At 41.3% G+C, this 15,286-nt stretch overlaps 1 protein-coding gene across 1 annotated transcript; it reads right to left on the bottom strand.

Moving 5' to 3' along the window:
• Positions 1-2,706: 2,706 nt before the first annotated feature.
• LOC139159126 (major histocompatibility complex class I-related gene protein-like) lies at positions 2,707-12,705 on the bottom strand. Its single transcript, XM_070736483.1, has 4 exons — positions 12,622-12,705; positions 7,839-8,084; positions 5,605-5,880; positions 2,707-3,023 (listed from the first exon to the last, which is right to left on the bottom strand). Exons 1-4 carry the CDS (start codon positions 12,692-12,694, stop codon positions 2,707-2,709), a joined length of 912 nt encoding a protein of 303 aa, XP_070592584.1. The 5' UTR covers positions 12,695-12,705.
• Positions 12,706-15,286: the final 2,581 nt, after the last annotated feature.

Consider the following 15,286-nt stretch of genomic DNA (forward strand, 5'->3'; position numbering starts at 1 on the left):
AGTATTCTGAGCAGAGACAGGTTACAAGCAGTGTGCCACAAGGGTTTGTTCTGGGTTCTATTCTTTTTAATATGTTTGTGAGTGGTAGGGAAGGTTTGCCTATTTGCCGATGACTCTAAAGTGTGCAATAGGGTTGATATTCCTGGAGGGGTTTGTAATATGGTAAATGATTTAGCTTTACTAGATAAATGGTCAAAGCAATGGAAACTGCAGTTTAATGTTTCCAAATGTAAAATAATGCATTTGAGGAAAAAGAATCCTCAATCTGAGTATTGCATTGGCAGTTCTGTGTTAGCAAAAACTTCAGAAGAGAAGGATTTAGGGGTAGTGATTTCTGACAGTCTCAAAATGGGTGAGCAGTGTGGTTGGGTGGTAGGAAAAGCAAGTAGGATGCTTGGCTGCATAGCTAGAGGTATAACAAGCAGGAAGAGGGAGATTGTGATCCCGCTGGTGAGACCACATTTGGAATACTGTTTTCAGTTCTGGAGACCCCACCTACAAAAAGATATTGACAAAATTGAACGGGTCCAAAGACGGGCTACAAGAATGGTGGAAGGTCTTAAGCATAAAACGTATCAGAAAAGACTTAATGAACTCAATCTGTATAGTCTAGAGGACAGAAGGAAAAGGGGGGACATGATCAAAACATTTAAATATGTTAAAGGGTTAAATAAGGTTCAGGATGGAAGTGTTTTTAATAGGAAAGTGAACACAAGAACAAGGGGACACAATCTGAAGTTAGTTGGGGGAAAGATCAAAATAAACATGAGAAAATATTATTTCACTGAAAGAGTAGTAGATCCTTGGAAAAAACTTCCAGCAGACGTGGTTGGTAAATCCACAGTAACTGAATTTAAACATGCCTGGGATAAACATAGATCCATTGTAAGATAAAATACAGGAAATAGTATAAGGGCAGACTAGATGGACCATGATGTCTTTTTCTGCCGTCAGTCTTCTATGTTTCTATAGGTATTCCCTTGATTTGATCTGGCCACTACTGGATCAAATCAAGATTTGAAGAGCCATCACCTGCTGATCCTTTTGAAGAACACTGAAAACTTGGTTCTTGACTCAGACCTTCGACAAGTGTAATAGCAACTGCAGCTGCTGCTTGGCTTCCCTCCCTCTTCTGGCCTATGTTTCTATGTTTCTATGTTGCTCTCCTGTTGTAATCATAGATTTATAAGCACTGAAATTAAGGAAAGATATTACTGGAGAGTGATATTTAAGCTTAATTATGTGCTGTATTAAAATCTTAATTCTTCCTCTATGGAAAGGCAATAAAGTCTAGGCTGATAAAGCATTCTGCAGAATCATGACCATGTATGGAAAGCATTTAAAGAAAACATATAGAACTTCCAGATAAGGATGCATTACTGACATTCCTTTGCAATTACATAATGATGGGAAAAAGCAAGGAATGAGGCCTTTGTTTAGAAGCATGCCTTATAAGGTATAAAAGCAAATAGTTGCTGGAGGATGGTTTAAATGTATGTGGCGCTCGCTAATTGGTTATTCTGTACCACATGTCAGAACTGTCAATACACAATAAATAGGAGACACCTGGATCCATTCTTGGTCGTCCTCCCAAAAACTTTCTCTCTGTCGCTTCATTCTGATGTGACTATCAAGGCATGCTGTGCCTTCCCCGAGGGCGACCCACCGGGGGAGGGCTGCATGCCATCACTCTCCCTTGCACTTTTTCTAGAGCCTCAATATTTTTTTTTTTATAGTGGGGTGACCAAAAATGGATAGTGCAGTCTAAGTAAGGTTTTATAGAGTGCTATTAGTACCACAGATGATCTAGATTGTATCCCTCTGTTAATGCAATTGGAAAAAAACTATTGGCTTTTTTGGCTGCTGCAGCACCATTTTCCCTTCCCTTATAGCTCATATTCATAATAGTTATTTCTGGAAGCCATTAGCCATATAGAATCCCAAGAGCCCTATGGCTTTTTCTGGAAGCTTAGTTGTGGGGGTCGGGAATCCACCCTACATCTCTCAGAGATGCTCTGTCATTAGCATCATCTCAGGAGAAGCCTGAGAAAAAATAAATAAATACATAAAGCTGTTGAAATATTAGTTTTTTTAAAAAAGTCAAATTTAATAGAAGAAGTAAACTAGTTAGTGATATTTTATAATAGAATGTATTCTTCTCCCCCCACTCTCTTTTGTGATTTGATTTAACATATAATCAGGTTTTGTTTTTTCTTTTTTCTCTTTTAGAAAACATATATAGATTAATATATTAGTAGATTTGTTTTTAAATAGCGAATTGTTACAGATATTTTTATATATTCTATGGATTGACAAATGTATATTTTATTTTATGTACGCTGAGAGCATATGCACCAAGACAAATTCCTTGTGTGTTCAATCACACCTGGCCAATAAAATTCTATTCTATTCTATTCTATTCTATTCTATTCTATTCTATTCTATTCTATTCTATTCTATAATAATAAGTTCTTTTTTCTTCTGTGCAATGATGACTTCTATCTTGAGCAGAGCGATTGTAGCTCCTTTTTATGTTTTGTGTTGTGTTTGTTATGTGTGTCTTTTGAAAAATAATAAAAACATTTGAAAAAAAAAGGAGAAGCCTCTATCAGAAACAACTTCTTACTCTGCATCTCAAGATCTGAGATGGTTTAACAGATAACCTGTTCACCCTCATTCTTCCCAATGTGAACGCTTAATTCCCTTCTACTTACCTGTCTGTTGCAGTGAATCATCAGGCGCTTTCTTCCAAGCCAAGGCCAGGGGCTCCTGCAAGCCTTCATGTTCCAGGCGACACCAAAAATGGCCCCTCTCCTTGGGGTCAATCTCAATGCTGAGCCAGATATAATAGGTCCCATCCGAGTTGGGTGCCACATTCTTAGGGAGGGTCTCATACTTGCAAACCTCTTCATCCCTCATCCAGGTGGCCTGGATCTCCTTGGGGTAGAAACCAAAGGCCTGGCAGATGAGGACCTCCACATTGTCCCTGGCAGTCTTGTGCATCACCTTCCCTACTGGAGGCTCTGCAAAAACCAAGAAACAAAATGATTTAGAATGTAATGGAATGGAATGGAATATAAAAAAGAAATATATTATTTAATAATTCACATTTTAGTTGCAGCAAGGATTACATTTGCGCAGAAATGGAAAGAAAAGGAAATACCAAAAGATGAAGAAGTATTTTTAAAAAATCATGGAATGTGCAGAATTCGATATGATGACAAGATGTTTGAACAATCAAGGGGAAACAGAATTTTACAAAATATGGGACAAAGTGTATAAATGCTGAAATCTTAAAAAATAATTTTAAAATTATATATGAATAAATTTAAAACCATTTGAATTTATTAAATTGAATATATATATAGTAGAAAATTAAGAAATTAAAAGAATAAGGTTTTTAGATTGAATAAGTGATTTTAATTATTTTATAATATTGTTGTAATAGATATAAAGTAGTAGATTAAAAATAGTATAATCACAGAGTATTTTTGAAATTTTAGTAATTTTAAATGCATTTTTTATCTGTTTAATTAATTGACTCTAACTAGTTTAATTATATTATCAAAATGATATTTTAGAAATAAATTGAAAAAAAATCAATAGACATGAGAACTCATTTGAGTTATATGAATTATAACATAAAATGGAAATATAGAGGTAAATTTAATAAGAATGTAGAATATTATAAACTGTATTTCTGTATAGTTAGATTTTTCTTTTTGTATTAGTTAGACTTCTATGACAAGCAGAGCAATGGTAGCTCCTTTAAATGTTAAATGTTGTCCATCTTGTCTGTTTAAAGAAAAACAATAAAAGTATTATATATAAAAAAGAATAGAATAGAATAACAGAGTTGGAAGGGACCATGGAGGGACTACTTCAGACAAATAATTATCCAACATCTTCTTAAAAACTTCCAGTGTTGGAGCATGCACAACCTCTGGAAGCAAGTTGTTCCAGGGATTAATCCTTTTAACTGTTGGGAAATTTCTCCTTAGTTCAAAGTTGCTTCTCTCCTTGTTTAGTTTCCACCTATTGCTTCTTGTTCTGCTCTCAGGTTTTTTGGAGTATAGCTAAGGGTGGGCTTCTGCCCAGACGGGGTGGGGGGACACAGCGGAGTAGCGAAAATGGAGCTTCACTCCAGAGTACCCAATTTGCACTGAAAGATGAAAGAAAATGCAGGGCATCCTGCATAAGCCACACCCACAGTGTGGTAGTAAAAATTTTGGTAGCCCTTCACTTAGTATAGCCTGACCCCCTCTTCCTTGTGGCAACCCCTGAGATACTGGAACACTGCTATCATGTCTCCTTCTTTTCATTAAAAGTCTAGAGTCTCAACATTCTTTTTGCATCGTGGCGACCAAAACCGAATGTTGTATTCCAAGTGTGTGTTCTCACTAAGGTATTATAAAGTGGTATTAACACCTCATATGAAATGTTTCAGAGTAGGAATGTCCTCGTATGACTGTCTCTGCTTCTCTCTTGAATGTCTAGTAGGCTTCAACGCAAGGGTGGGCTACCAATCGCAGCCCTATCGAAATCCCAGCGACCGGTTAGGTCCCACAGAGTTGGCCTTCTCCGGGTCCCATCGACTAAACAATGTCGTTTGGCGGGACCCAGGGGAAGAGCCTTCTCTGTGGCGGCCCCGACCCTCTGGAACCAACTCCCCCTGGATATCAGGGTTTCCCCCACCGTTCTTGCCTTTCATAAGCTCCTTAAAACCCACCTCTGTCATCAGGCATGGGGGAATTGAGATATTCCCTTCCCCCTAGGCTTATAAAATTTATGCATGGTATGTCTGTTTGTATGATTAGTCTCTTAAATTGGGGTTTTTTAAATTACTTTTTATATTAGATTTGTTATATTTGTCTTTTTTACTGCTGTTAGCCACCCCGAGTCTGCGGAGAGGGGCGGCATACAAATCTAATAAATAGATAGATAGATAGATAGATAGATAGATAGATAGATAGATAGATAGATAGATAGATAGATAGATAGACAGACAGACAGACAGACAGACAGACAGACAGACAGACAGACAGACAGACAGACAGACAAACAAACAAATGTGCTGGGAGCACACCCCTGCCTGGCGCACAATTTCCGGGTTTTTTTGCTTTGCGCTTATGGGAAAAAAACCGGAAATTGGAAACAAGAGTTGCTGGTCGCTTGCGACCAGCAAAACAAAGTAAGAGCTGCCAGCCCTTCTGCGCCACTTGTCCTCGCTCCCCCACCGCACAGCTCGCCCTCGGTCCCCCCGCCCCTCATCCCTGCTTACCTGGATCACCTCCTGCAGGGGCCATGACACAGGGAGCAGGCTGGGTGGCCCCAATTCTGGCCGCGCGACCTGTTCTGTGGTCTCCCACGCTGCAGGCATCTCTCCTTTGTACCTATGTGCTCCATTTCCATCAATGGAACAGCGTTCACCCCCCGTTCCACCTAGTATCCCACCCCTGCTTCAAAGTTTAGACATGTTAGAACCCCCTTGGAATCAAGGAGCAACACATTGGCTTTTTCCCAAAACAGGACCTCCCTCCCCACCTGCGTCCTCTAATGTCCAATCTGGAAAAATCCCCAGATTTTCTTCTCCAATGGACTCACCTCTCCTCTGTAGAGCTTCCTTCCCAGAGGACAGGTATCTCTTCAGCAACACAATGCAGGTCTCCTCCAAGAAGTGTTTATTTTCCTGAGACCAGCTTGGATCATCCTCCCACTTCTCCTTGACCTTGTAGGCCTGGGACTGAGCTGCCACCCAGGTGAGGGCCTCCTTGTCAAAGCTGATAAAATCCATCCCGTCGTAGCCATAGTGGAAATAGCCTTCTTGGCTCCCGTCTTCCTTGAGCTCACAGCCCAAAATCACCTGCCAGGTGTGAAGCCCTGAAGTAGAAACTCAATGAGATTGGAAATGGTGGGGATTCCTCCCCATTCCCCCTTGCATTTCCTTCTCTCTCACTCCTCACCAGGAGTTTCAAAATCTTTCTAGAGGAAGAAGACATGAATGTTACTTTTAGGAGCTGCAACACTGGTTCACAAATGAATAGAGACAGAAATACCCTTTAAAGGGGAGGGGGAGAGATTTTTTTTCTTTCGCTATTCCTCCCATCTCCAAAGAAAAAATATTACACCACTATCTCTGGTCCAATGCCATGTAGGGCTTTAAAGGTCATGACCAACACTTTGAATTGTGACCGGAAACTGATCGGCAGCCAATGCAGGCCACGGAGTGTTGTAATCCTCCACAATGGCCAAACCCACAGGCTGCTATTTATAGCAGCCTCACTAATTACCACAGCCCCACCCAACCACAGGTGGCCTCATTTTCTTTGATTATAATCTCTCAGTTGTTGCTGCCTATGCATCGCTCTCTGCATGCGTAGTTGTATCATTAACTCTTGTTCTGAATCCAAGGAGGAGCTAGATAATTGATCTCCTTCTGAGCTGTCTGCCACACTCTCCTCCTCCCTGTCACTCCTGTCTTCTTGGTCAGAGGAGCCTTCACCATCAGATTCCACCAGGGGCAAAACAGGCCTGCAGCATGTGGATGTCTCCCCCACATCCACAGTCCTTGGGGCAGGAGCTGGGCCAGAGCTAACCACAACAAAAGGGGAGGGGGAGATATTTTTTTTCTTTCGCTATTCCTCCCATCTCTAAAGTAAAAAAAATTACATCACTATCTCTGCATCCTGGAGACCAAGAGACAAAGAATTCCTGACATTTGAATATGGTTCCTGAAATGCATGTGTGGGCGGTTTCATAGTTGCTTCATCCAGTCTGTTGTTGCCTGCCAATGGCCCATGTAGCTGACAGCGGATCCCCTTTGAGAGGAAACTGACTTGGTGATGTGCCAGTGGCCAGTGGCAGCAGAGGTTCAGCCAGGGCCTTCCAAACCTCCAGCACCTCATAGCAGAGATGAGGAAAAAGAGGCTTCTCCTCTTCTTGATGCAAGAGCCCGCAGAGCTTCCAAGAGACAGGAGTGGTTACTCCAGAGGAGGTCTCTTCAGGAGTAACACTGGAGGCTAACTGGCCACTCCCCTAGTCTACTTAAGAACAGCAGAGGCAGCTGAAAAGCTGCAGAAAACAATACTTTTGGCTGGTGTATCTGTTTTGAGTGTCTTGGGAATCCCTGTTTCTCTGCTTTGGATTTCTTATTGTGGAAGAATTCCTGGGCATTTGTGAGATAGCAAGAACTAATTGCATTGGTTTGAGTTAAGACTCTTTGAACTTACTCTAGCTGCTCATGAAGATTAATTAGCAGCTGACTTTTTGCAAACAAGGATTTTGGAAAAAAGCAATTTAAGGGAATAACCGAAACCAATTTTTTTCATATTACCGTCTGATTAGCTGTGGAATATACTCATTATAAGATGTGTTTGATGGATATGTACCAAATGATCAATTAATTGATACTTTTTTTTGTTTTGTTTTGTTAGTTTCATTTTGTTTTGTATGTCTGTTTTTCTTCATTATGTATGTTATATTTTCATTGTAGCTTTTATGTTTTGTTTTTAATGTAAATAACTTAATAAAAGTTATTTTTTTAAAAAAGGATTGCTTTTCAATTTGTGTGTGTGTGTCTCCACTGTTAATCCAGTTATTAGCAGTGGTTCATTGATTAAATTAAATTCGTTCAAATGGTATGTGTGTTATGTTTGTAACTGGGGGCAGAACACAGTCTTTTTGAAGTCTGTGTGGGTCTGGGGGATGGTGGTGGTTGTGGGTGTCATACTGCTTCATTCTGGGAACTTGTTTCTTTGCTTGATAGTTAAAATGACAGGAAGTGGAAGTCAAGAACTGAGAGTGAATTCACAGCGGAAGGGAAGAATCTACCTGCTCACCTTCATTCTGAGAGTAGAGGTTTTGCACACTTGGCAGGTCAAGCCTAAACACCCAGTCAGGGTCCAGGTAGCTTTTGAGCTCCACCTTCTCCATCCAGGGCACCTGAGGCTCCATCTTCCTGGTGATGTTGCCATAGCGAGCTATGGGCTGGTCATCCAAGTGGACCATGATGAGGAACTGGAGCAGCCCCGGAGTAGTTTCTGACATTTGTAGGTAGGAATAAGAGAGTGCGTGTTTGGAAGAGCCTGGAAAGAGAAGCGATAAAGGGTCAGAATTAGGAGGTCTACAACTCAGGGCCATCTCTGAATAACCCTCTTTTTGATTTATGGTACCAATAAAGGAGAATGTCCTGGTTCCCAGTATTGAACTCTGAGAAATCAGGACTTGGCTCTGGTTCAAGAACCCATATTGAGTACCATAAGACAAACCTTTTTAGAAACATAGAAACATAGAAGTCTGACGGCAGAAAAAGACCTCATGGTCCATCTAGTCTGTCCTTATACTATTTTCTGTATTTTATCTTAGGATGGATATATGTTTATCCCAGGCATGTTTAAATTCAGTTACTGTGGATTTATCTACCACGTCTGCTGGAAGTTTGTTCCAAGGATCTACTACTCTTTCAGTAAAATAATATTTTCTCATGTTGCTTTTGATCTTTCCCCCAACTAACTTCAGATTGTGTCCCCTTGTTCTTGTGTTCACTTTCTTATTAAAAACACTTCCCTCCTGGACCTTATTTAACCCTTTAATATATTTAAATGTTTCGATCATGTCCCCCCTTTTCCTTCTGTCCTCCAGACTATACAGATTGAGTTCATTAAGTCTTTTGCCTCCTAAAAGAGGGTAAAAATCTGGTGCATCTTATATACCGAATGTAGTCCCACCCAGCATTTCAAACAGAGCTTTAGGAGGCTGAAAAAAACCTCTCAAATGGAATTTTGCAAAACTGAAAAAGCAGCCTCTGAAATGGAGCTTTGCAAGGCTGAAAAAACAGAATTTCAAATGGAGCTGTTTGCTAAGCACACTAGCCAAATGGATGCTGATAGGGAGATTTTTTTATTTTCCTCCCCAAAAACTAAGGGGTGTCTTATAGTCCAAAATATGTGATACATCATATTGGCACTTAGAAAGATGAGACAAGCTCTAAATCAGTGATGGTGAACCTTTTTTTCCTTGGGTGCAAAAAAAGTGTGTGTGCATGCTATCGTGCATATGCCAGTGTCCACACCCATAATTCAATGCCTGGGAAGTGCAAAAAATAACTCCCCCCACCCCCCTGGAAGCCCTCTGTAGGCCAGAAAATGGCCTGTTTCCCAATTTCAGGTAGGCCCAGTAGGCTCGTGTTTCACCCTTCCCAGGCTCCAAAGTTTAGTTTAGTTTAGTTTTATTGGATTTGTATGCCGCCCCTCTCCGTAGACTCGGGGCGGCTAACAACAGTGGTAAAAACAACATGCGACAATCCAATAGTAAAGCAGCTAAAAACCCTTATTTTAAAACCAATCATACATGCATACAAACATACCATACATAAATTGTAGAAGCCTAGGGGGAAAGAATATCTCAGTTCCCCCATGCCTGACGACAGAGGTGGGTTTTAAGAAGCTTATGAAAGGCAAGAAGGGTGGGGGCTATTCTAATCTCTGGGGGGAGTTGGTTCCAGAGGGCCGGGGCCGCCACAGAAAAGGCTCTTCCCCTGGGTCCCGCCAAATGACATTGTTTAGTTGACGGGACCCGGAGAAGGCCCACTCTGTGGGACCTAATTGGTCGCTGGAATTTGTGCGGCAGAGATAACCTGGCCTGGTGCCATGAAGGGCTTTATAGGTCATAACCATCACTTTGAATTGTGACCGGAAACTGATCGGCAACCAATGCAGACTGCGGAGTGCTGGTGTGACATGGGCATATTTAGGGAAGCCCATGATTGCTCTCGCAGCTGGTAAAATGCCCTTTCCCCACCCCTTCGGAGGCTCTCTGGAAGCCAAAAATGCCCTCCCAGAGCTTCTGTGAGAGCCAAAAATCAGCACACTCATGCATGTTGGAGCTGAGCTAGGGCAACGGCTCTTGTGCCTGCAGATATGGCTCTGCGTGCCGCCCGTGGCACTGGTACCATAGGTTGATCATCACTGCTCTAAATTATTTCTGCACATAGGGACAGTTAAAAGAATAGGATTCCCCCCCAGGTCTTTCAGGTTACATGGGCCAATCAGTCCAGTCACAGGTTTCTATCCAGCTCCAACAGGTGTCCAATGACATTTCTTTGGTTCACATGTCAGGTTATAGCTATCCTGCTGATGCAGGGGTGGGATTCAGCATATTCGGTCCAGATTGGGCAAGCTGTTTACTCCAATGATCATCTGAGAGTGAACTGGTTTGCTCTGACCATCAGCTGGGCCTCCCACCTGCCCCTGTGCTATATCTAGCTACATTTCTTTCAATTGAAGCCCAACTGATAGGCACAGCAGAGCGGATTGCTATGTCTTAGCTGTTTCACTCACTGGGCAAATAGAAGGTACCTTTTAATGGTGTTTTCAAATGGAAATTGTTTGTGTGCTCAGCGAGGTGATTGTTACACAGGTTGAATCCCACCACATTCCTAAGTCCCACCACTACCACTCTTCAATAGCAACCAAAAACAAAGCAGAAGTAAGCATGGTTTTAGTTGAAGTCATTTAGCAGGTTGAGAGAGAATATTTGTAGTTGAGGGTTGAAATGAGAAGTCCTTGCTGATATCTGAACTTGCTTGTTCTCTGGTAGTATTTCATTACTCAGTTTCACTACCCAAATTAGGTAATATTTTTGGATAATGAAACATATGCAAGAAAACAAATTTATGGTGGCATTTTAAGTGTCCTACTTGTAAACCTGGAAGGGGGCAATTCCCCAAGGTGACTGACCCTAAAAAAGCTAAAGGGATCACTGGGAAGCGGACTTTCTGGATTGCCATCTGGAGCACTAGAAACAGTTCTGACTGACTGACTGACTGATTTATTTATTTATTTAAGTTGGAAGGGACCTTGTAGGTCATGTATCCCAACGCCCCTGCCCAAGCAGGAGACCCTACACCACTTTGGACAAATGGCACTCCAATCGCCCCTTGAAAGTCCCAAATATTGGAGTGCTCACAACCTCCAGAGGCAAGCTGTTCCGTTGGTTGATTTGCTCTCACTGTCAGAAAGTTCCTTCTTATTTCCAGGTTGAATCTCTCCTTGGTCAGCTTCCATCCATTATTCAGCGTCTCGCCTTCGGTTGCTTTGGAAAACAGCCTGACCCCCTCCTCTCTGTGGCAGCCCCTCAGGTATAGGAACACTGCTATCATGTCTTCCCTGGTCCTTCTCTTTGCTAGACTAGACCTCATGAGCTGCTTTTAATAGAACAGAATAACAGCACTGGATAGTACCTTGGAGGTTTTCTAGTCCAACCTCCTGCTAAGGCAGGAAACCCTATATCATTTAGGATATGGTTGTCCAATCTCTTCTTAAAAACTGTTGGAGCATTCGCAACTTCCAGAGCCAAGCCTTCTATTAATTAATTGTTCTATCAACTCAGTCATCTCCTTGTGTTTTCAAGGGCGCCCCACTTCTGAGAAATCCAAGTTTTGCTAGAGATGAATGACTCCAGAAAGATCAAAGATTTAAGATTTAATTGGATTTGTATGGCGCCCCTCTCCGGGGACTTGGGGCAGCTCACAGCATATACAAAAAAACAGAAAAACAATAATAAGCAATCCAATTAATAATACATTTAAAACAATTCTTTAAAAAATTCTAATTTAAAAAGCTATCATAACCATTCATTCGACAATCATACTAAAAACATTCATTGGTCATAGGGGAAGATCTAAAAACCCCAGGCAAAGATGAGTTTTTAAACTCTTTCGGAAGGCAAGGAAAAGGCAAGGAAAAGGCAAAGAGAAGGCAAAGAGAAGGCAAAGAAGGGAAGTAAGATAAAAAGTGAAAACCCAGTGGGGAAACCCCCAGAGAACTAATTCATTCCACAAGGGCAGGAAAGCTAAGATTCTACACGTACAACGAATCCAAAGCAATCCTAAATAGGAATACAATCTAGGACTAGGGACGTACTAATACCAAAACTTGAGACTTTCAAAAGGAGATTGGACTGCCATTTGTCCGAAATGGTATAGGGACCCCTGCTTGAGTGGGGTGGGGGTGGGGGTGGAGTAGATGACCCACAAGGTCCCTCCTAACTCTAATAAACATCTAATCTAAATGGAAACCAAGATGTGATTGGCCAAGTGTGATTGGACACACAAGGAATTTGTTTTGGTGCATATGCTCTCAATGTACATAAAAGAAAATATACATTTGCCAAGAATGATGACGTACAACACTTAATGATTGTCATGAGCTTAAATAAATAATCAGGAAACAATCAATGTTAATAAAAATCTTAAGGATACAAGCAACAAGTTACAATGGAAACCAAGATTCTACACGCTCAACAATGAACGTTAAGGCGGAGGGAGCTCCGGGACTGGAAGGTCTTGGGACCTCAGCGATCGAAGCTCCGGGAAGGAAAAGGCTGAAAAAGGGGGCGTTTAACTGAGAAGACGGAATGGCAGAGCAAGAGGACAAATGTCAGTGCTCCAGGGGGTCCTTTCTTCCACACAGAAGCGCCCCCCCCCCCCAACAGGTCCGTGCAGTCCTTTTGGGCATCGGTGAAGTGCCAGAAGCGGATCTCCGGCGGATAAAGAATCGTGAAAGGGCGGCAAACCAGATGCGGCCAGCGTTTCGTCCCCTCCCCGATCCCCGAGATACTCACCGCGGCAGCCCCGCAACACGATAACCCCCAAAGTCACCCCCAGGAGCCAGAATGTTGCAGAATGGAACAGCATCCACGCAGCCCGGAGTCAATTTGCGAACTAACATGTTTCCCCGCCTTTTGCTTTGCCCTCGCCTTTATTTCGTAGTAGGGGTTGGGGTAGAGGGTTGTAAATAACAGATATAAAGAACGTGCATCCGCGTTTTCTAAATAGGCAGCACACTCACTGCCTGTCCCATTGCACATTAATTCGTATCTACTTTTATTGTCAAATAACTGAAGGCTGCTAACATATCTGAGTTTAACATTTTGATTGACGTATGAACTATTGTAAAATACAAAATAAAAAAGTAAATCGAAAAGCAATGAGAGGGGAAAGAGAAGTGACGAAACATTGGGGCGGGAGAGAGAAGAAGCATTGACTTCCCGAACTCTTTCTGTTACGGTAAAGTTCTTATTGGTCTAATCTGGAGATAAATGGGTAGGTGGGTAGGTGGGTGGGTGGGTGGATGGATGGATGGATAGATAGATAGATAGATAGATAGATAGATAGATAGATAGATAGATAGATAGAGATAAATAGAGAGAGATATAGAGATAGATAGATAGATAGATAGAGATAAATAGAGATAGATAGATAGATAGAGAGAGAGAGAGAGAGAAATAGAGATACTGTAAATAGAGAGAGATATAGAGATAGATAGATAGAGATAAATAGAGATAGATAGATAGATAGATAAATAGAGATAGAGAGAGAGAGAGAGAGAGATAAATAGAGAGAGAGAGATAAATAGAGATAGATAGATAGAGAGATAGAGAGATAAATAGAGATATAATAGATAGATAGAGAGATAGATAGAGAGATAGATAGATAGATAGATAGATAGATAGATAGATAGATAGATAGATAGATAGAGATAAATAGAGATAGAAACATAGAACATAGAAACATAGAAGTCTGACGGCAGAAAAAGACCTCATGGTCCATCTAGTCTGCCCTTATACTATTTTCTGTATTTTATCTTAGGATGGATATATGTTTATCCCAGGCATGTTTAAATTCAGTTACTGTGGATTTATCTACCACGTCTGCTGGAAGTTTGTTCCAAGGATCTACTACTCTTTCAGTAAAATAATATTTTCTCATGTTGCTTTTGATCTTTCCCCCAACTAACTTCAGATTGTGTCCCCTTGTTCTTGTGTTCACTTTCCTATTAAAAACACTTCCCTCCTGGACCTTATTTAACCCTTTAATATATTTAAATGTTTCGATCATGTCCCCCCTTTTCCTTCTGTCCTCCAGACTATACAGATTGAGTTCATTAAGTCTTTCCTGATACGTTTTATTCTTAAGACCTTCCACCATTCTTGTAGCCCGTCTTTGGACCCGTTCAATTTTGTCAATATCTTTTTGTAGGTGAGGTCTCCAGAACTGAACACAGTATTCCAAATGTGGTCTCACCAGCATTCTATATAGTGGGATCATAATCTCCCTCTTCCTGCTTGTTATACCTCTAGCTATGCAGCCAAGCATCCTACTTGCTTTCCCTACCGCCTGACTGCACTGTTCACCCATTTTGAGACTGTCAGAAATCACTACCCCTAAATCCTTTTCTTTTGAAGTATTTGCCAACACTGAACTGCCAATACAATACTCAGATTGAGGATTCCTTTTCCCCAAGTGCATTATTTTACATTTGGAAACATTAAACTGCAGTTTCCATTGCTTAGACCATTTATCTAGTAAAGCTAAATCATTTACCATATTACAGACGCCTCCAGGAATATCAACCCTATTGCACACTTTAGAGTCATCGGCAAATAGGCAAACCTTTCCTACCAAACCTTCCCCTATGTCACTCACAAATATATTAAAAAGAATAGGACCCAGAACAGACCCTTGTGGCACACCACTTGTAACCTGACTCTGCTCAGAATACTCGCCATTAACAATAACTCTCTGATGTCTACGCTTCAGCCAGCTGCAAATCCATTGAACTATCCAGGGATTAAGTCCAATCTTCACTAATTTATCTATCAGCTCTTTATGTGGAAACGTATCAAAGGCTTTGCTGAAGTCCAGGTAGGCAATATCCACGGCACCACCTTCATCCAACACCTTTGTGACATAGTCAAAGAAATCAATGAGATTAGTCTGACATGATTTGCCTTCAGTAAAGCCATGCTGATTTGGGTCCGATAAGTTATTGTTTTTTAGGTGCTGATTTATCCTCTTGTCTTACATACAGTCCAGTGGCTTTTGAGATGGCCTTTTTTAATACAGTCCACTGGATGCTCGCTCCTGCCATTTTATCCCTCCCCTTTAATTCATTATCTAAATATTCTCCCATTGCATTAAAATTTGTTTTTCTGAAATCCAATACTTTGGTTGCATTATAGGATTGCTCACAATGAGTTTTTACATCAAACCACAAACATAGATGGTCACTGCAACCTAAATTTTCTCCCACCTTGACATCTGAAACCCAATTCCCATTCGTAAAAACTAAATCTAGAATATTCTCCCCTCTAGCTGGTGTCTTAACCAGCTGTGCCAGAGCTGCTCCTGTAAAGGCCTCTACTATATTCTTACTTTTGCATGTAAGGGCACTGGGGATATTCCAGTCAACATCAGGCATGTTGAAATCACCCATAACCACAATAT

Source organism: Erythrolamprus reginae, chromosome 2, assembly GCF_031021105.1.
Source record: "Erythrolamprus reginae isolate rEryReg1 chromosome 2, rEryReg1.hap1, whole genome shotgun sequence".
Classification (NCBI taxonomy): Eukaryota; Metazoa; Chordata; class Lepidosauria; order Squamata; family Dipsadidae; genus Erythrolamprus; species Erythrolamprus reginae.

What these genes read in the sequence shown, in the direction of transcription:
- LOC139159126 (XM_070736483.1), bottom strand. Translation starts at nt 12,694, where the DNA reads ATGCTGTTCCATTCTGCAACATTCTGGCTCCTGGGGGTGACTTTGGGG. An exon ending in CGTGTTGCGGGGCTGCCGCG is followed by an intron (nt 8,085 to 12,621) that starts GTGAGTATCTCG and finishes TTCTCTTTCCAG; the next exon opens with GCTCTTCCAAACACGCACTC. An exon ending in CCTCTACTCTCAGAATGAAG is followed by an intron (nt 5,881 to 7,838) that starts GTGAGCAGGTAG and finishes TTTCTACTTCAG; the next exon opens with GGCTTCACACCTGGCAGGTG.